This window comes from Sylvia atricapilla, chromosome 30, assembly GCF_009819655.1.
Source record: "Sylvia atricapilla isolate bSylAtr1 chromosome 30, bSylAtr1.pri, whole genome shotgun sequence".
Classification (NCBI taxonomy): domain Eukaryota; kingdom Metazoa; phylum Chordata; class Aves; order Passeriformes; family Sylviidae; genus Sylvia; species Sylvia atricapilla.
This window is the reverse complement of record NC_089169.1, coordinates 1783107-1802656: the sequence shown is the minus strand read 5'-3', so window position 1 is coordinate 1802656 and position 19550 is coordinate 1783107. Positions and strand designations below refer to the sequence as shown.

General features: G+C 66.7%; 6 protein-coding genes across 8 annotated transcripts; 3 read left to right on the top strand and 3 right to left on the bottom strand.

Moving 5' to 3' along the window:
• Positions 1-285: 285 nt before the first annotated feature.
• SLC39A1 (solute carrier family 39 member 1) lies at positions 286-3250 on the bottom strand. Its single transcript, XM_066337733.1, has 4 exons — positions 3039-3250; positions 2329-2556; positions 1739-1869; positions 286-1359 (listed from the first exon to the last, which is right to left on the bottom strand). Exons 2-4 carry the CDS (start codon positions 2483-2485, stop codon positions 706-708), a joined length of 942 nt encoding a protein of 313 aa, XP_066193830.1. The 5' UTR covers positions 2486-2556; positions 3039-3250; the 3' UTR covers positions 286-705.
• A 176-nt stretch (positions 3251-3426) lies between these two features.
• Positions 3427-5702, top strand: CREB3L4 (cAMP responsive element binding protein 3 like 4). The gene is made up of 8 exons (XM_066337734.1): positions 3427-3846; positions 3948-4145; positions 4700-4777; positions 4845-4951; positions 5029-5097; positions 5174-5249; positions 5323-5413; positions 5490-5702. Exons 1-8 carry the CDS (start codon positions 3742-3744, stop codon positions 5666-5668), a joined length of 903 nt encoding a protein of 300 aa, XP_066193831.1. The 5' UTR covers positions 3427-3741; the 3' UTR covers positions 5669-5702.
• Positions 5703-5789: 87 nt separating this feature from the next.
• Positions 5790-8050, bottom strand: JTB (jumping translocation breakpoint). 2 transcript variants are annotated; one of them, XM_066337737.1, is made up of 5 exons: positions 7807-8050; positions 7683-7723; positions 7456-7541; positions 7259-7338; positions 5790-6217 (listed from the first exon to the last, which is right to left on the bottom strand). In XM_066337737.1, exons 1-5 carry the CDS (start codon positions 7866-7868, stop codon positions 6055-6057), a joined length of 432 nt encoding a protein of 143 aa, XP_066193834.1. In that variant the 5' UTR covers positions 7869-8050; the 3' UTR covers positions 5790-6054. The 2 variants fall into 2 exon arrangements, with proteins under 2 accessions (XP_066193834.1, XP_066193835.1); XM_066337738.1 differs by having other exon boundaries at positions 6059-6389; positions 7807-8024.
• Positions 8051-8486: 436 nt separating this feature from the next.
• On the bottom strand, positions 8487-10804 carry RAB13 (RAB13, member RAS oncogene family). 2 transcript variants are annotated; one of them, XM_066337735.1, is made up of 8 exons: positions 10428-10800; positions 9722-9782; positions 9576-9636; positions 9393-9470; positions 9223-9312; positions 8928-8993; positions 8775-8825; positions 8487-8694 (listed from the first exon to the last, which is right to left on the bottom strand). In XM_066337735.1, the coding sequence occupies exons 1-8, from the start codon at positions 10549-10551 to the stop codon at positions 8617-8619; spliced, it is 609 nt and encodes a 202-aa protein (XP_066193832.1). In that variant the 5' UTR covers positions 10552-10800; the 3' UTR covers positions 8487-8616. The 2 variants fall into 2 exon arrangements, with proteins under 2 accessions (XP_066193832.1, XP_066193833.1); XM_066337736.1 differs by lacking the exon at positions 9576-9636 and having other exon boundaries at positions 9727-9782; positions 10428-10804.
• Positions 10805-10945: 141 nt separating this feature from the next.
• On the top strand, positions 10946-12352 carry RPS27 (ribosomal protein S27). The gene is given in 5 exon segments (XM_066337739.1): positions 10946-11066; positions 11069-11091; positions 11364-11472; positions 11735-11845; positions 12232-12352. Coding segments are annotated over 5 exon segments (378 nt in total). The 5' UTR covers positions 10946-10960; the 3' UTR covers positions 12261-12352.
• Positions 12353-12985: 633 nt separating this feature from the next.
• Positions 12986-16984, top strand: CTSS (cathepsin S). Its single transcript, XM_066337773.1, has 8 exons — positions 12986-13146; positions 13538-13707; positions 13972-14091; positions 14534-14689; positions 14761-14985; positions 15777-15942; positions 16162-16264; positions 16676-16984. Exons 2-8 carry the CDS (start codon positions 13582-13584, stop codon positions 16773-16775), a joined length of 996 nt encoding a protein of 331 aa, XP_066193870.1. The 5' UTR covers positions 12986-13146; positions 13538-13581; the 3' UTR covers positions 16776-16984.
• The last annotated feature ends 2566 nt before the right edge of the window (positions 16985-19550 follow it).

Below are 19550 nucleotides of genomic sequence, written 5' to 3'. Positions count from 1 at the left end.
CCGGAGAGCACCGCGCGGCGAGGGGGCGGGGAAAGGGGCGGGGCCACCTTGGGGGCGTGGTCTGCGGCCGTGGGGCACAGGGATGGAGGCGCCCGGAGATGGGGCAGCTTTGAGGGGTACAGCGGGGTGACCCCCGCCCCACGGCTGGGGACGGAGCTGGCACCCCACACCCAAAGTGAGCGGGGACCAGACTCTCCCGGCCCATATATCCGGGAGGCTGGAGCGGGACGACACTATGACGTGCGCCCCAAATCGCATCCCACCCTCCCCAGGCAGAGACAGCACTTTTGGGTTCAGTTCTTTATTTGCTTCATCCGACGCCCCCAAATCCGGGGGAGTCCGTAAGGGCACTTGTGGTTATGGGGGGGGGACACTCACCCCCTCCCGGGGTCCTGAGTGGGGGGTCACAGCACCAATCCCTTGTGCAGATGGGGAAACTGAGGCACGGCACTGAGAGAGGCACTTTGGCACTTCGGAAAAGGGGGTGCAGGGTGGGCTATGAGTTCCACGAGCGTGTCCAGGAGCAAGAACGGGGGATCCCAGGCCAGGAGCGGTCTCCCCTCGAGGAAGAGGATAGTTTAGACAGAGAAACTGAGGCACAGAGATGAGAGAGGCACTTTGGCACTTGAGAAAAGAGGACGCAGGGGAGCACACGGGAATTCCGCGGGATTCCCCAAGGCCGGGGGCATCCCAGGCCACAGGGCCTCATCCCTTGACGAAGAGGATGGCGCTGACCAACGCGAAGCCGGCGAGGATCAGGATGACCTTGGGGATGCGGTTTTGGGGCACTCCCAACTCCTGGGGCAGAATCTCCAGGAAGGTGACGAAGAGGAAGGTCCCGGCCGCCAGCCCCTCGAGCACGGCCCGGCACAGGCGCTGCCTCGGCCCCGCGCCCGCCGCCAGCACCGTGCCCACGCCGACGCCCAGCGGGGACATGAGGGCCAGCAGCACGAGGCACGAGGCCACGGCGGGCGGCCGCAGGCGGCTCCGCAGCAGCTCCAGCGACAAGCCGAAGGCCACGGCGCCCTTGTGCAGCAGCAGGGCCAGCAGCACCCGCAGCGCGGCCGCGGAGCCCTCGCGGAGCCCCAGCGCCAGCCCCTCCAGCACGGCGTGCAGCGCCAAGGCCAGCGCCAGCGCCCCGGCACGCAGCGCCCCGGGGCCACCGGACACCGGCACCGCCGAGCCCCCCGAGCCCCCCGAGCCCCCCGGGGCCACGGCCTGGATGGAGCCGTTGGGCAGCAGCGCCCGCGACTCCTCGGGAGGCTCGGCCAGCTCCCGCTGCGCCAGCGTCACCTGCTCCAGCACCAGCACCAGGAAGAAGCCCATGGCCAGGATGAACTCCGGCAGAGGGAACTGGAGCTGCGGGGAGAGGGATGCGGTCAGTGGGGAAGGGGAAGCTGTGGCCAGAAGGGGAGGATCTTTCCATGAGTCATGTGGGGCACAAGGGGCTCCCGGCGGGATGTTGTCACCATCCCGGCTGCTCCACCGGCACCAGTGTGGCCCCGCTGTCCCTGTCCCCACTGTCCCTTCTCTGTTGTCCCAGCCCCTCTTGTCCTTCCCCATCCTCAGTGTCCTCACCCCAGCACCCCATTCCTGCTGTCCCTGTCCCATTGTCACTGTCCCTGTCCCGGCCATCCCCTCCCCACCAGCCCGAGCTGCTGTCCCCGATCCCGGACACAGGGACACCCGTGGGGACAGGGGCAAGGCCAGGTCCCCAGTGGCATCCCGAGGCTCTCACCGTGATGCGCAGCCCCTCCAGCGCCGCAGCGATGCTGTCCAGGTAGTCAGGCAGCAGGTCGAGCAGGAAGGTGCCCATGAAAACGCCGCCGGAGAAGCAGCTCACGAGGCTGAGCACGGGGCTGCGGGGGTCTGGAGGGGAAATTGGAGGGGCTGAGACCCCAGCGAGACCCCAACCCCTCAGCCCTGCACCCTGACAGGCCCCTGGGGGACAGCCCCGAGGTGGGGACAGCCCCGAGGTGGGGACAGCCCCGAGGTGGGGACAGCCCTGAGGGGGGACAGCCCTGAGGGGGGACAGCCCTGAGGGGGGACAGCCCTGGTCCCAGCCTGTTCCAGACCCTCGGGACGCCCCCAGACTCCCCAGGACCCCCGGGAACCCTGAGACCCCAAACTCCAGAATCCCCCGGAATCCCCCAGATACTCACGATCTCAGACTCCCCAGATTCCCCCAACTTCACGATCCCCTTGGGATCCCTCAGACCTCCCAAACCCCTGATACCTGCTCCCAGCCTCCCCAGGACCCTCTGGAGCCCTGAGTCCCCCACTCCCCGGGACCTCCCGGGACCCCCCGGGACCCCCCGGCCCCGGTACCGGGGGTCTGTCGGAAGCACCAGAGGGGCGCCAGGCCACAGGCGAGGGGCAGCAGCAGCAGCAGCACCAGCGATCCCAGTTTCACCCCGAGGCCGGGCGGGGGCTGCGAGGCGGCCCCGGGGCTCCAGGCCAGCGCGGCCCCGACGCCGGTGTCCATCCTGCTCCCGGAGCTCAGCGCCCGCCGCCGGGGAAGCTCCGAGCCGTGCTGCGCATCCCCGGGAAGCGGCGCTGGAACGGGACGGGCCGCTCAGAGCCGCCCCCCGGCCCCGGTGACTCACCCGGCGCCGACCCCCCCCGCCCGGGCCCCCGGGACAAGGACAGCGCGGCGGGGAGGGACCGGGGGTGGGAACAACGACCGGGACCGGGATCAGGACCCGGGTTTCCTGCACCGGGACCGGAATCAAGGAGCGGGAACTGTTTTTTCCGGGACCGGGATGGGGATCTGGGCACCACGGACCAAGGACCGCCACCGGGGACCACGACCGCAGTCGGGATCAAGGACCGGGTGTGGGACCACGATTGCGAACCGGGACCAAGGAACGGGAGCGGGATCGAGAGCCGGGAATCGGGAAATCGGGACCGCGATGGGGAGTCAGGGCTCGGCTCTTCCGGGCCTAGGATGGAACCGGGACCGAGGGCAGGGTGGGAGGCCCGGGCCCGAGGCCAGAGACCCCCGGTGCCCCCGGTTCTCCCCCGGCCCCGTAACTCACCGCTCGCCGCATCCCAACCGCGTCCCGGGAACTCCGGGGGGCGGGGCCGGCGCCGCCAGCGCAGCCAATAGCGACGTGGAATCCCCTATGACGCCGCTGATTGACGTGCGCCGCAGCCAATGGAGAGCGAGTGGCGGCCGCGCGGCCCCGCGGCCCCGGGAGCGCGCACGTGTCCGCTCGGCCGGGCGGGGCGCGGGGACCCGCCGTGTCCCCGCCGTCACTCCTTGGACCCCGTTACCGGGAGGGTCCCCCCGTTCCGGCACTCCCGGACCCCGTTACCGGGGGCATCCCCCCGGTCCTCCGCTCCCAAACTCCGTGACCGGGGCGTGCGGGGGTCACCGGCTCCGGCCCGGAGCCACCGGCGGCCGCCGCCGAGCTGCCCCGGACCCCCGTGAGACCCTCCGGGACGCGGTACCGGGGCCGCCGCACCCCCCCGCTGCCCCTGGTGCCCCGGTAGGGCGGCGGGAGCCCCGAGCCCCGCTGGGGGAGGGATGATCCCGGCCCTTCCCGGCACGGGGCGGGACTTGGCCGGATTCCCCGGGATCCCGGAGATCCTGGTGCCCAGCGCCGGAACCGGGCGGAGGCGGCGGCACCACCGGGGACAGCAGTGGAGACCGGGGGACCCCGAGGAGGGGGCGCGGGGGGTTCATCCCCCGGCGCCGGGACACGGGAGATCCCGCGGGGGGATCCCCAGGGAGCCCCTATGGAGACACCGGAGCTCCCGGAGCCCGGAGCGCTCTTCCCGGATCCCGCCTCGCTGCCGCTGCCGGTGCTGGGCTTCCAGACCCTGACGCTCCCGGAGGATGATGTGAGTGGGGCGGGAGGGGCGCGGCTGGGCGGGACCCGCACGGGGACACCGGGATGTCCCGGGGGTCTCCCTGACGTGTCCCCCGCCCCGGTGTCCCTCAGGGCAGCGGAGCCGAGGAGCTGCTGGCGCTGACGGTGAACCCCGACATCGCCTGCGGCCTCGGCAGCAGCCCGGAGCCCCCCCGGCCCGACGGGCCCCCGCCGCTGCTGCTGGAGGTGGTCTGTGACCTCAGCACTCCCCTGTACCCCTCGCTGCTCCCCGGCATCGAGCTCTCCCCGAGCCCCGAGCCCCCGCCCACGGTGAGTCCCCGCACCCCCCAGTTCACCCCCAGACCCCCAAATTCACCCCCAGTTCATCCCCGGACCCTCAAATTCACCCCCAATTCACCCCCAGTTCATCCCCGGACCCCCAAATTCACCCCCAGTTCATCCCAGTTCACCCCCAGTTCACCCTCAGACCCCCCAGTTCATCCCCAGTTCATCCCCGGACCCCCCAGTTTCATCCCCGGACCCTCCAGTTCATCCCCGGACCCTCAAATTCACCCCCAATTCACCCCCAGTTCATCCCCGGACCCCCCAGTTCATCCCCGGACCCTCCAGTTCACCCCCAGACCCCCCAGTTCACCCCCAGTTCACCCCCAGACCCCCCAGTTCATCCCCAGACCCCCAAATTCACCCCCAGTTCATCCCCGGACCCTCCAGTTCATCCCCGGACCCCCAAATTCACCCCCAGTTCATCCCCGGACCCTCCAGTTCATCCCCGGACCCCCCCAGTTCACCCCCAGTTCACCGCCAATTCACCCCCAGACCCCCCAGTTCACCCCCAGACCCTCCAGTCCATCCCTGTCCCGCAGCTCCAGCTCACGGAGGAGGAGAAGCGGCTGCTGGTGCAGGAGGGGGTGACCCTGCCCGGGGCCCTGCCCCTCACCCAGGTGTGTGCGGGGACACGGGGGGCGGGGGGCCCGGGGAGGGGACAGGAGTGACCCCTCCACGCCCCAGGCCCAGGAGCGGCTCCTGAAGAAGGTGCGGAGAAAGATCCGGAACAAGCAGTCGGCGCAGGACAGCCGGCGGAGGAAGAAGGAATACCTGGACGGGCTGGAGAGCAGGTGGGGCCGGGGTCCTGACGTGCCCAGGTGTGTCCCCCACCCCGCCACTGTCACTGTCCCTGTCCCTGTCCGGGCAGGGCGGCCGCGTGCTCGGCACTGAACCAGGAGCTGCGGAAAAAGGTCCAGGAGCTGGAGAAGAGCAACGGGTGAGCACAGGAGAGCAGCGGGGGGCTCTGGGATGGGACACCGCGAGGGACACGGAGCTGACCCCCGTTCCCGCAGGTCCCTCCTGCGGCAGCTCCAGGCGCTCATCAAAGAGACATCCACCAAACCCGCCCAGACCGGCACCTGTGTCCTGGTACGGCCCCTCGGGACCCTCCCGGGCCCTCCCGGCCCCAGCCCGGGGCTCACGGCTCCCATCCCTCCCGCAGATCCTGTTCCTGTCGCTGGGGCTGATCCTGCTGCCCAGCTCCAGCCCGCTCCGCCGGGGCGGCAGCCGGGACGGCCTCGGACCCACCGGAGGTACCGGGAGCACCGGGACGGGGGTGGGCACAGCCCCCCGGCCCCGGCGCTGCCCATCCCGTTCCTGCTCCCGCAGTGATCTCCAGGAACATCCTGATGGCTGGAGAATCCCCACAACCGGGGTGGATCCCGGGGGCAGAGCCGCGGCCCGGGCTGGAGGACGGCATTCCCGCCCCGCACAGGGATCCACGGAGCAATTCCTCCAGGCGGGACGACGTGGGCACAGGGACACGGGGACACGGGGATGAGATGTGACTGGGAGACCCCAGCATGGGGGAACAATCCAGAATAAACCTGCACTCTGTTTGCACCCCATGGAATGTCAGGGGGTTGAGAACGGGGGGACTCCCCCAAAGGACAAACATTCCAGGGCTGCTCCAGCGACATGAATCAGGATTTATTCCACATTCTGCTCCTGGGCTGGGTTCCTGGGGACCCTCAGCGTGCTCCCTGGGTAGATCCCAGCACTGGAGGAAACAGGGATCCCTCAGGAAACAAACACAGCGTCACTCCAGGAACGATGAGCAGGATTAATTCCACATCCTTCTCCTGGAGTGGGATCCTGGGGATGCCCAGGATGATCCCAGAGCAGATCCTGGTGCCGGGAGGGACGGGGATTCCCCCAAGGGACGCACACAGTGTCACTCCAGGAGCAGTGACCAGGATTTATCCCCCATCCCGCTCTGGGGGATCCCTGGATGCTCTCCCGAGGCAGATCCCAGCAGGATTCCACATCCGGGCAGCAAGGCAGAGGCTGCTTCTCCTCCCGGCGCTCCGGGCCAGCGGAATTCCCGGCTCCGAGCCCTGGGGAGCCTCTGGCTAAATGGACTCGATCTGTTTGCGGACCTTCTCCAGCGCCCGCCGGTCCAGCACTCGCTGCCGCAGCACCACCAGCGCCGCCGCCGCCGCCGCCACGCCCAGAGCCGAGCCCACGAAGCGCCAGAAGCGCTGCGCCTCCAGCGCGGCCGAGCGGCAGCTGCGGAGCACAGCCCCGGCAATGCCCCGCGGAATTCCTCAGCCCCGGCCCCATCCCCCGGGAATTCGCAGCGCTGGTTCCCAGGGAATTCCCAGCTCCGATCCCAGGGAATTGCCAGCTCCGATCCCAGGGAATTGCCAGCTCCGATCCCAGGGAATTGCCAGCTCCGAGCCCAGGGAATTCCCAGCACTGATCCCAGGGAGTCACCAGTCCCGATCCTCCAGAAATGACCAGCCCCGATCCCACAGGAATGACCAGGTCCGATCTCCTGGAAATTCCTGGCCCCAAACCCCTGGGAATTCCCAGCCCCGATCCCACAGGAATTCCCAGCCCCGATCCCAGGGAATTCCTGGCCCCAAACCCCTGGGAATTCCCAGTACTGATCCCAGGGAATGACTAGCCCCGATCCCACAGGAATTCCCAGCCCCGATCCCAGGGAATTCCTGGCCCCAAACCCCTGGGAATTCCCAGTACTGATCCCAGGGAATGACTAGCCCCGATCCCACAGGAATTCCCAGCCCTGATCCCACAGGAATTCCCAGCCCCGATCCCACAGGAATTCCCAGCCCCGATCCCAGGGAATTCCCAGCCCCGATCCCAGGGAATTCCCAGCATTGATCCCAGGGAATTCCCAGCATTGATCCCAGGGAATTCCCTGCCCCGAGCCCCTGGGAATTCCCAGCCCCGATCCCACAGGAATTCCCAGCCCCGATCCCAGGGAATTCCCAGCCCCGAGCCCCTGGGAATTCCCAGCCCCGATCCCAGGGAATTCCCAGCCCCGATCCCAGGGAATTCCCAGCCCCGATCCCCTGGGAATTCCCAGCCCCGATCCCAAGGAATTCCCAGCTCCGATCCCAGGGAATTCCCACCTCTTGTACTCATCCCGGTGGGACGAGGCGCAGTTGATCTTCTCGATGAAGCCGGTGGGGCCGCAGGCTGGGATCGTCTTCTGCCAGTGAGGGGCCGGAGCGCTCGGTCAGGGCGGGATCCCCCGGGGTAAGGGGGACCCCGAAAACCCCGAAAACCCCGAATCCCGGTCCGCCGCCGCCCCGGGCCCCGCACTCACCATCTCGAAACCGGAGCACCTCGTGCACTCCTGGGCCACCACGAACTGCTCCACTCGCCAGCACGGCGTGGCCACCGCGGGGCTCGCTGCGGGGAGATGGGGTCCGGACTGAGCCCCAGACCCGGACCGAGATCCCCGCCACCGGACAGGCCCCTCCCGGCCTGGGATCGATCCCGGTTCCAGCCCCCCGGCACCAGACCGAGCCCCTCGGGACGGTCCCTGCTCACCGGGCCGCTCCTCGTTCGCCGCCGCCGCCGCCGCCGCCGGGCTGTGGGCACAGAGGAGCTGCCGTGAGGGCCCCGCACCGGGCCCGCTCCTCCCATCCCCCGGTCTCCCCCGGTCCCCGCTCACCGCAGCCCGCCGGGCACCGCGCTCAGCACCGCCAGCAGCACCGCGAGGCCGCCGGGCCCCATCGGGGCGCCGGGATCCGCCGGAACCCCTCCGGCACCGCCGCGGTCCCCCGGGAACTACCGGGCCCGGCCCCGCTGCGACGGCGGCGCCGCCACCTTGGAAGTGCCGGGGGCGCCGGGAGGAAGGGGCGGGGCCTGGCGGGGCAGCCAATGGGAGAGAGGGGCGTGGCTTGCAGGGAGCCAGGGGGCGTGGTTTGAGACGTGATGGGCGTGACTTCATTTAAAATGAGGGCGTGGCTTCGTGTTTAATTAGGGGCGTTGCTTTATGCTTAATTAGGGGCGTGTGCATGCGGCAGAGTGAGGGCGTGGTCATGAAAATGAGCGTAGTATCGGCCCCTATTTGGCGTTGTAGGCGTGGCTTGGGCGCGGCCTCGTCCCGATCCCGGTCCCAATCGCGATCCCAATCGCGATCCCGATCCCGATCCCGATCCCGGTCCCGGTCCCGGTCCCGGTCCCGCTCCCGCTCCCGATCCCGGTCCCGATCCCGATCCCGATCCCGATCCCGATCCCGGTCCCGGTCCCGGTCCCGGTCCCGGTCCCGGTCCCGATTCCGGTCCCAATCGCGATCCCGATCCCGTCCCGTCCCCACCAAACCCCCTCAAAGAGACTCCGGAGCCGGGACAAGGCACAGCGGGGCTTTATGGCACAAGAAGAGCGGGGGGGCAGCCCCAAATCCCCCCCAGATTCCAGCCCAGATCCCTCCGGAGAGGCGCCTGCGCTGCCCCGGGGGTCTCGGGGAGCTCCCGCGCCCCTATCCCAGCGAGCATCTCCCGCCGGCCTTTCGGGGGGGCCCGGGCTCCAGCAGGGCCCTGCTGCTGCTGCCGGGGGGCTGCGAAGAGACGGGGGGTCAGGGGGGCGCAGAGGGTCCCTCGCCTGTCCCCCCCCGCCCCAAATCCCGGCCCCACTCACGGCTTTCCGGAAGGATTTGTGCAGGATGTCCCGCGCCAGCGTGCGGAAAGCCTGGGGGCGACAGGGGCTGCTCAGGGGGGGCAGCGCCTGGGGACCCCCCCAGAGGACGGAGGGACTTTGGGGTGCAGCCCCCCGCCCCGGGACCCCCCTCACCTCCTCCACGTTCTCGCTGGACTTGGCGCTGGTCTCGAAGAAGCGAATCCCGTGTTCCTTCGCCAGCTGAAGGACCGCGACCCCCGTGATCCCCACGGAGCCCCTCCAGCCCCCTGAGACCCCTCCTCAACCCTCCCGGGACCCCCCCAGGCCCACGGGCAGCCCCGGACCCATGGGCTCCTCCAGAGTACCCCCAGAGCCCCCCAGAGCCCCCAAGCCCAGAGCCACCCCCGGACTCCTCCAGACCCTCCCGGCCCCACGGAGCCCCCCGGAATCCCCCCGAGCCCCCGCGCACCTTCTCGGCCGCGTCCCGCTGCACTTTCCGCCTCCCCTCCATGTCGCACTTGTTGCCCAGGAGGAGCCGCTCGACCCCGGCCGAGGCGTTCTGGGGAGGGGGAGAAACACGGGCAGGACCCTGGCGACCGAGCCCGACCCCGCCGCGCCCCCCGAGACCTCGCCACCCACCTCCTTGATGCTTTTCATCCAGTTCTGGATGTTCTCGAAGGATTTCTCGTCCGTGATGTCGTACACCAGGACGATGCCCTGGGGGGATCAGGGGTCAGGGGGGCCCGGGACCCCCCTGTCCGCGGTTTTGGGGTGGGGTCCTCGCCCCCAGCGCCCCCCCGGGCTGCAGACCCCTCCCCGTACCACGGCTCCGCGGTAATAGGCCGTGGTGATGGTTTTGAAGCGCTCCTGTCCCGCCGTGTCCCTGCAGAAACGGGGCGGTTTTGGGGATTTTGGGGGAAATTTGGGGGCGTCCCACCCTCCCCCTGACCTACCCCCCAGCAACTCACCAGACCTGCAGCTTGATCTTCTTCCCATCGATGTCCACAGTGCGGATCTTGAAGTCGATCCCTGGGGAAAAGGGAGCGGGGCGCTGGGAGCAGGAGCAGTCCCCTCCCAGTGCTCCCAGTGCCGACGGCCCGGCGCCCAGTAACCATCTGGCTCCCGGGAAAGGGGGGGCCAAAATCCGGGACGGGGGTTCTGGGAGGGGAATCCCGGAGCGTTCCCGGCTGGAGGTTCCCGGGAAGAACCGGGGTCCCGCTGGGGGGGTCTGGTGAGTCCCAAAGTGGGGGCTCCAGGGTGAGGGGTCCCGGGGGATTTGGGGATGGGGGGTCCTGCCGAGTTCCAGGAAGGGAATCCCGGTGAATCCCGGGATGGGGGTCCCAGAGCGGGGGTCCCGGGAGGGTCCCGGGAGATTTCAGAGAGGAGGAATCCCGGTGAATCCCGGCTGGGGGATCCCGGAGGGGATCCCAGCGGGGGGATCCCGGACAATCCCGGTGGGAGGTCCCGATGAATTCCGGAGGTTCTCAGTTGGGGAGGGTCCCAGGGGGTGTCCCGGGGGTCTCGGGGGATCCGAGGCTGAGGGGGTCCCATTGGGGGATCCCGGCGGGTCCCGGGTTGGGGGATCCCGGTGAATCCCGGCGGGTCCCAGTTGGGGGGGTCCCGGGGGAGAGTCCCGGGGGAGAGTCCCGGGGGGGATCCCGCGGTCCCACTCACCGATGGTGGAGATGTAGGTGCTGCTGAAGTTGTCCTCGGCGAAGCGGATGACGAGGCAGGTCTTTCCCACGCCGCTATCCCCGATCAGCAGCAGCTTGAAGAGGTGGTCGTAGGCCTTGGCCATGGCCCCCGCCACCGCCCGCCGCCACCGGGACCGGCCCGGCCCCTCCCGGGCGGGGCCTGGCTGTGGCCCCGCCCCCCGCCGTGACGACACGCCCCAATGACGTCACCACCATGATAGTCTGACGTCACGGGTCCGATGTGACACTCCCAAAATGGCGCGACCGTCCCGAGACAGCAGCAGCTCAAATGACCCTCCCCAAATGGCGGAAGCGCAACGGCTCCAAAATGGTGGCAACTTGGGGACCTTATCAAAATGGCGGAAACACAAAAGACTGAGAATGAGGCCCCTTCCCAAATTCCGACGACTGAAACCACCGCCTCAAATGGCGGCAGTAAGAGGGGTCTTCCCCGAGGTGACGGAAACTTCAACGACCGTCCCAAAAGACGGTTAAGTGAGCGACCTTCCCAAAATGGCGGCGGCTTTCCCGCAGTCCAAAGATGGCGCCGCCCACTTCCGCCCCCGGGGCCGCCTCACACCGGAAATGGCGCTGCGGGGCTCGGCCCGTCCCTTTCCGGCCCTCACGCCGCCGCCGCCATGCCTGTGAGTGCGGCCCGAGCCTGCCCGGGCGCCGCCGCTCCCCCGGGCACCGCGGGGACCGCGGCCGGCGGGGCCGGCGAGGGGCGGGAGGGCGCGGGGAAGGCGCAGGGAGGGCGGCGGGGCCGGGGCGGCGCGGGGCGCTGCGGGCGAGGAGCGCGAACGGGGGTGCCCCAGATGGCGGCAGCGGCGTGAGGGGACGGGCTGGGGGGGGAACGGGAGCGATCGCGGTGTCTCCGGCGCTGACCCATCGCCGTGTCCCCGCCGTGTCCCCGCAGCTCGCCAAGGACCTGTTGCACCCCTCTCCCGAGGAGGAGAAGCGCAAGCACAAGAAGAAGCGGCTGGTGCAGAGCCCCAACTCCTACTTCATGGACGTCAAGTGCCCCGGTGGGCGCCGAGGGCCTTCCAGGGTCCTTCCCCGTGTCCCTCCGTGTGTCCCGGTGTTGTCCGCGCTCTCCCGTGCCCTTCCCTGTGTCCCGGCGTCCCTCCACGTGTTTCCCCATGTCCCGAAATCTCTTCGTGTCCCTCCGGGTTTTCTCTCCGCGTCCCCTCCGGTGTCTCGGGGTCCCTTTTCGCGTCCCTTCACGTGTCTCCTCCCGGTGCGGCGGGGTCCCTGCGTGTCCCCGCCGTGACCCCGCTGTCCCCGCAGGCTGTTACAAGATCACGACGGTGTTCAGCCATGCCCAGACCGTGGTACTCTGCGTGGGCTGCTCCACCGTGCTGTGCCAGCCCACGGGGGGCAAGGCCCGGCTCACCGAGGGTGGGTGCCCCGTCCAAAGTGGGGCTTTGGGACATCTGGGATTCCTGGGGGGAATTCTGGGACCCCGGGGACAGGGCATGGGGAGGTTGTGGGTCCCACTGGAGGGAGGTGGAAGCCTGGGAGGGGCTGGTTCTTCCTTGGAATTGGGGCTTTGTGGGGTGCCAGGGGGGTTTTGGGGTCCTCAGGGGGCTGGATTCACCCTCAGGAGAGTCCTGGAATTCTCTCGAGGGGGTGGAATCCCAAGGAGAGGTTTGGAATGGTGTCTGTCTTGGGAGCCTTCAGCAGCAAAATTCCCCCAAACTTTGGGTTGGGAGACGTGGGATTCCCATTCCAGGGTGGGTGGAGAGACCTTGCAGCATTCCCAGGATTTGTTTTGCTCCCCCCAGGCTGCTCGTTCCGGCGGAAGCAGCACTGAGCCAGCCGGGATGCGACGGAGACGGGAATTCCGCCCAGTCCCTGTAGCCCCCTCCGCTTCCCACCAATAAATTTTGGATAAAAGACCCAAAATGGGCCGCTTCTGGTTCTTGGCTGCAGGGATTTGGGGATGTGGGGAGGGAATTCCTTCCCTGCGAGGGGCTGGGATGGGTTATCCAGGGAGCTCATTAGTGAGGAGATGATCCCTCAGAGCATCCCTTCCCAAACCATTCCCTGATTCCTGGGGAATCCGGGTGCAGGTGGTGCCACTGCCACCCTGGGCTGGGACAAATCTCCTTCCTGTCCCTTGTGGGGAGCCTTGGGATGCTCCAGCTGGGCTCCATTGGGAATTCCATGTGGATAAACCTTTTCTGTCTGTGGTTTAACTGGGATTAACTGGGAAAATCCATGCCTCCTGCTTCCCACGCTGCTCTGATCCTATCGTGGGTCCTGTTCCCATCCCTGTTTTCCCATCTGAAAGGGAATAACTGGGATGTTTTCCCAGCATCTGGCTCTGCTGGGGTCAGGGCTCAGCTCTCCCATTCCCACCTGGTTCTCCCAAAATCCATCCTGAGGGGTGACCCCTCTCCGTGGGAGCCTGCTCCCGGGTTTTTGGGGTGCTGGAAGGACGTGCCCCTCCCTCCCCAGGTGTTTTCTGGGAGCTCTGGCCCTGCCGCCCCCCGGATCCGAAGCGAAATCGAAATTGGGGTTTCGGTTCCTCCTTCCCTCATTTCCTGGCTCGTGATTTCTCCCCGTGCTGCCAGCGCCCCAAATCCCGGAGTGCCGGCGCTGGGAACGCTCCGGATCCATCCCCAAATCCATCCCCGGATCATTCCCAGCCCCACCCCGAGCTGGAGGCCGGAGTCCCCCCGGAGCAGCTCCTGGAGGTAATTTGGGCGGGTTTGGTGCTTTCATAACAATAATAATCCTCCCCGGGAGCACTTTGAGGAAGTAAAACCCTAAGACAAGGGGATTTATGGGGATTTGGGGTCTGTCTTCTCCCAGAGCCCAGCTCGGATTGTGGGATTGCGGGTGTATCCCGTCCTGGAGGGCACCGGTTGGATAAACCCAGGGAATTTGGGGATTTTGGGGCTTGGGTTTGTCCCAGCAGGAGCCGGGAGCGTTCCCCAGGCCGGGGCAGCTCCGATGTGTCCCGGCCTGTCCGCACGGACACGGGGCTGGCTCCCGGATTCCGCCCTCCAGGGAATTTTGGGATGCGTGTCCGGGCGGGCCGGTGGCACCACCAGGTCACCGGGGTGTCGTCACCTCCCTGCCCAGACCGGATTTGTCACCGAGGGGTCAATCCCGCTCCGAATCCCGGGATGGAGCCGCTGGCTCCTGCTGCTCTCCTGGCGCTGCTGGTGCTGGCCCTGGGACACCCCGACCCCGCGCTGGACCGGCACTGGGAGCTCTGGAAACAGACCTACGGGAAGGAATATCACCCCCAGGTGGGAACGTCACTGGGAATGTCACTGGGGGGGAGCCCGGGGTGTCCAAGGAATCCTGGTGGGTCTTGGGAATATCCCGGGATTTTCTGGGGCTCTCCTGGGCGGTGATCACCAGTCGGAGAGGATCTGATGGTGCTTCCAGGCACAGCAGGTCCCCGGGGATGATCCACCCGGGGCTCCCAGTGGCCTTTACTGGGATGAACTGGGGTGGGATGGCTCCGGAGGGGGTGTCCAGGCTCTCACAGAGCCCCGCTGGAATTCCAGGAGGATTCTCTCCGGCGCCTGACGTGGGAGAAGAACCTGTGGCTGGTGACACTGCACAACCTGGAGCACTCCCTGGGGCTCCACTCCTACACACTGGGAATGAACCACCTGGGAGACATGGTGAATGTGGGGATTCCAGCCCTCTGGAATTCCCCCGGAGTGAGCCGGGATGTCAGTGGGTCTGGGGTGGGAAAAGTCCCCCTCAGCCCATCCTGGTGGGATCCAGCAGCCAGGGACAGGCTGCTCCGGAATTCTGTCAGGAAAGAGCTCCTCGGGGAGGGATTTGGGGCACACGGAGCTGTCCCAGTCATCTGGGATATTTATGGATCATCCCTCTCCTATATCCCAAAGTTCAGGGGAGGGTTTGGTGGCCCAGCTTCCAGGGATTCGGGGAGCTGGAGCTGAGCTTTTCCCTCTCTGAGGAAAATCTGGAAATTAAAGGGACAAAGAAGGAATTGAGGATCCCCAAACCCAAGGCTTCCACCTCAGCATTCCCGCTCTGCCCCTGCGGTGGGCTTCACAGAGAGCAGGAATCACCCTCTGGGATTTTCTTCCCCACCAGACCAGCGAGGAGGTGGCGGCTTCCCTGACCAGGCTCCAGGTCCGTCCTGGTCCCCGTGGGAATCCCGCATCCCGGCCCAAATTCCGGGCGGTGGGTGACATCCCCGAGGCGCTGGACTGGCGGGACAAGGGCTGTGTGACCGAGGTGAAGAACCAGGTGAGCCTCAGCCCGGGAGCCTCCCGCAGCTTCCTGGGGCAGCTCCTGACTTTCTCCCGGGTCTTTCCCAGGGCGCCTGCGGAGCCTGCTGGGCCTTCAGCGCCGTGGGAGCCCTGGAGGGGCAGGTGAAGCTGAAAACCGGGAATCTGGTGTCCCTGAGCGCCCAGAACCTGGTGGATTGCTCCGGGATGTACGGGAACAAGGGCTGCGGTGGGGGGTTCATGACGGAGGCCTTCCAGTACATCATCGACAACGGCGGCATCGAGTCCGAGGAGTCCTACCCCTACACGGCTCAGGTGGGCCTGGGAAAAGCTGCTTCCCTGGAAAACCCACGGGATGCCCACGGCAGCTCGCTCCGTTCCCGTTTTCCTTCCTCCTCTCCCATCCAATTCCCCCCGCCCCTGTGTCCTGGTGGCACCTTTGCTCCAAACCCATCCCAGGGACCTTGGGGTTGTTTTGAGGGGAGTGACTGGAGCAAGAGCCAGAATTCCTACCTGGTTATTTCACCATTTCTTAGGCAACGAGCTGGAGGGGAGGGAAAAATGGGTCAGGAGCCTCTTGGAAAAAAAAACACCATCCCAGGAAATGGGTCAGAGCAACAAGAGCTCAATCCAAGGAAAAGTGGGATTCAACTCCCCAAATGTGGGGCTGCAGAGGGAAAAGCTGCTGCTCCTGAGGTGCAGAGGGAATGAGGAGCATCTGTGGATGGGGAGGATGAGGATGGAGACTCCAGGGAAGGGGGAGGATGAGGAAGGAGACTCCAGGGAAGGGGGAGGATGAGGATGGGGACTCCAGGGAAGGGGGAGGATGAGGATGGAGACTCCAGGGAAGGGAGAGGATGAGGAAGGAGACTCCAGGGAAGGGGGAGGATGAGGAAGGGGACTCCAGGGAAGGGGGAGGCTGAGGACGGAGGCTTGTGCTGGATTGCGAAGGGGAACCACCCCAGGATGAGGTTGGAGGGATATTTTTGAGGAAAAAGGGCGGAGAATCCTTTGGGGAACAAACCAACCCAAGGACAGGGAAGTGGGGGGCTCCGAGGCTCCGGGAACGCTCCCGGATCCCCCGGCTCATTCCCGGTTCCCGGCAGAACGGGACGTGCCACTACAACGCCTCGGCCCGCGCCGCCTCCTGCTCCCGGTTCCTGGAGCTGCCCCCGGGGGACGAGGCCGCGCTCAGGGACGCCGTGGCCACCGTGGGCCCCGTGGCCGTGGCCATCGACGCCACGCGGCCCAGCTTCTTCCTGTACCGCTCCGGTGAGGGCGCCGGGGATCGGCTGGGATTGGGGAATTTGGGGGTGAATTCCTGCAGGGAGTCAACTCCTGGGGCTCTTCCAGAGCCACCTCCTTCCATCCGAAATCCTCTCCTCCTTGGAGGGAACGTTCAGAATCCGGGTGGGGTTTGGGAGGCTGGGGGTGAATTCCCGGAGGGAGGCTGGGATGGGTTGGAATTCCTGGTTTTTTCTCCCTCCCCAGGGGTGTTTGATGACCCCCAGTGCTCGCAGGAGGTGAACCACGGGGTGCTGGTGGTGGGATACGGCTCCCTGGAAAACAAGGAATACTGGCTGGTGAAGAACAGGTAAACCCCGGGCATCCACAGGGAATCCTGGGGCATTCCAGGCTGGAAGGATCAGATCCAGGCCACAAGGATCAGATCCAATCCCCAGCCCTGGACACCCCCAAACCCCACCTTGTCCCTCAGGGCCTTGTCCAGGGGCTCCTTGGCCCGTGGAAGGGTTGGAATGTTGATCCCTAAGGTCCATTCCAGCCCAACCCGTGACATAATTCCATCATTCCGTGTCTGGAGCTGCCCAAATCCGTGTGGATGCGGCACTTGGGGACACAGTTCCCTGGTGGCCTCGGGACAAAGTCGGACTCTGTGATTCCCAGGGGCTTTTCCCACCCGAACACTTCAGTGAATTCCAGGCCTCTGGCACCTTCTCCTTGTCAAAGGAGGAGGATTGAGTTTTCCGTGTGTCTCTTCCCAAAGCTGGGGCGTGCGGTTCGGGGACGCGGGATACATCCGGATGGCCCGGAACGCCTCCAACCTCTGCGGCATCGCCAGCTACGCCTCCTACCCCCTGATTTAGCCAGAGCCCCCAGCACCATCCCAGGGCTCCGGGACCCCTGGATTCCGGCCAGCAGGGATCATTGGGATCCGGTTCTGGGATCTCAGGGATCGTGGGTTCCTCCCTCTGGAGCTGCTGCCGTGTCCGACGTCAGTTTCTCCCAGTGCCACGCCGCTGGAATTGCAGATATTCCATGGAAAATAAAAACCTGCATTTTGCTGCCTCAAAAATTCCGATATTTGGGTGCAGATCTTTGGAGATAATCCCAAAAAATCCAATGTTTGGTGGCTCGGGTCACCCCAGAGCCAAGAATTCCGTGTTGGTGGATGGTGATCCTGGGGGAACAGTGTCCCTTTGTCCCTGAGCAATGTCCCCAGGCTGGAATTCCTCACCCCCTCATCCCACCCCTCAGTTGCCGGTGGGATCCCGGGACCTCCTGGGGACGGATGGGACTGGAGCACCGGGAATCTCCTCCCCGGGATGAGGGGTAAGGATGATCCCTGCGGGATCCTGCTCCTGCTGCCGCTCCCGTGGGATTTAGAGCTGGAAGAGGGCGGCTCATTCCCGGGGTTGGGGTTTGGGGCAGGATTTGGTGGGAAAAGGAGTTGTCCCTGTGATCCCAAATCCTGAGCCTGGCACCAGGAATGTTGGGTCCTGCATTTCGGGAGGTGGAGCCGTGGGATCGAGACCCCCGAGGGGACCCTGGTGAGGACAGGGCCAGTTCCAGAATCCCCCTGGAAACCATGGAATAATTCAGGGTGGGAAAGACCTCGCAGGTCACTGACTCCACCGGGAAAATTTCCGGTATTTTGGGGTCTCGGCTCCTGGGAAGGAGTTTTTGTCCTGCCGTGGAATCTCGGCTTGGGTTGGAAAGGACCCAAAGACCCCGCTCCAGCCTCCCTTCAGGAATTTAAGCCCCAACCTCCCAAATTCCACCCTAATTCCAAAGGTTTATGCACACAAGCCCGGCGGGGAGGACTCCGGGGCGGACCCGCAAGAACCAGGAAACGCGGAGCCAAAATTTAACCCCCAAACCCTGGAAAAGGCTCGATCCCTGCCCTGGAGCCGGGACAGGGAGTCCCTGGAAAAGTTTGGGAGCGCGGCCGGAGCGGGCAGGGCTCGGAGCCGCGTCCCGGGAGGTGTCACCTCCTGGCACCTCCCGATCCCCGCACAAAGGTCCCTGTTCCGCCCGTTTGTTTAAACAAACACCTTCCCGGCGGGACAAACCCCCGGGAATACCCAGCGGGGAGACGGAGCCCAGGGAGCCAGGCTCCGAGCTGGGGAATTCGGGATTTTCCCGAGGTTTCTGCCGGCTCCGGGACACCCCGGCCGAGGCTTTTCCATGCTCCCGGATATTCCTGGTAGGTGGGAATTGTCTCCCCCCGGGGGTGCCGAGCGCCCGCAGGTGCCTCCGGAGCGGGATGGAGCCGATCCAGCCGGGATTGACTCGTTCCCCGCTGGCTTTTCCCAGGAAATGAGCTCCCGCCCGGATCCGGCCGTGCTGGCATTGTCCGAGGTGTGTGACCCAAGCTCTGGAGCCGGGACAAGGTGGGGATGCGGGGATTCGGGATTCGGCCCCGCGGATGTTGGAAAAGTGGGAATACTCCGGGGGGAAATCTTGCCCTTGGGGCGGGGAAACTGAGGCACGGAGTCAATCCCCCCGCGGCGCTTTGGGGGTGCCCAGCTCCTCCCGCCCCTGAGTTATCCCGAAATCCCACGGGAAGGATTCTCCTGGAGCCGGGAAGGGGCAGTTTGACCCCGAGGGGACTCGGGGGCTGCTCCTGATCCCTAAAAACCGCCGGGAAAAGGGAATGGGGGGTGCCGAGGGCGGGGGGGGGGATGGAGGGAACGGGAGCGGCACCCCCGGATCTGCGGGAAAAGGGTTAACAGGGAGAAGGATCTGGTTCGCCGAGTGGTTCCTGGTTTGTTTGGAGTGAGGGAGAGGAGGGGGAGGGGGCGCGGGGCCGGGACCCCGGGAGCCGGGAATCTCCGGGAACCGGGAATCGCCGGGAACCGGGAATCGCCGGGAATTGGGGATTTCCGGGTCGCGCGGAGCTCACCCTGCCCCCATCCCCCGCAGGTAGGTCCGGGGTCACCTGGGGTCACCTGGGGTCACCTGGGCATGGCCCGACCCCCCCTGAGCCCCCCTGAGCCCCCCAGGGACCCCGGCCCCGCTGTCACCACCCCGGGGCCACCACGCAGCCGCTGCCCCGGTGTCCCGGACACTCCGGTGGGACACGGGGAGGGCGCTCCTGTCCCCCCGCGGTCCCGGCCCTGGAGCCGCTCCCTCGTCGCTCCGGGCCCGTTCCCGACGCCCGGGATCCGTTCCCTGCCGGTACCGGACCATCCGGTCCGTCCTGGGCCAGCCCCGGGGCAGGTTTCCCCGGCTCCAAGCGGGAATCCCGGGCGGCTCCCAAGGAAAGGCGGGATGTGTCCCCACGGTCCCCTCTCCGGGATTGGGGACACCCCGTCCCCACCCCCGGTTTGGCCGCTCGGAGCAGCTCCCGAAATTCCCGGCCCTGCGCCGTTATCCCGCTGTTCCCGCGTCCCAGGCGGGATCCAAACCCACATTTCGGGGGCTGCCCCCGGGATGCGGATTTGGGGGCAGCTGCTGCAGGATCCCGCCCCTTTCCCAGCCAACTCCCGGCTCCGGAGCTTGGATTCGCATCCTGAGATTCCCGACAGGTTCAGGGGATCTCCCGCGCATCCCGGTGGCTTCTCCGCACCTGGATGAACTCGGGAGCCCCAAAATCCGCGGGGACTTGGCGGGTTCCTGGGAAGAGCCGTGGCTGTGGC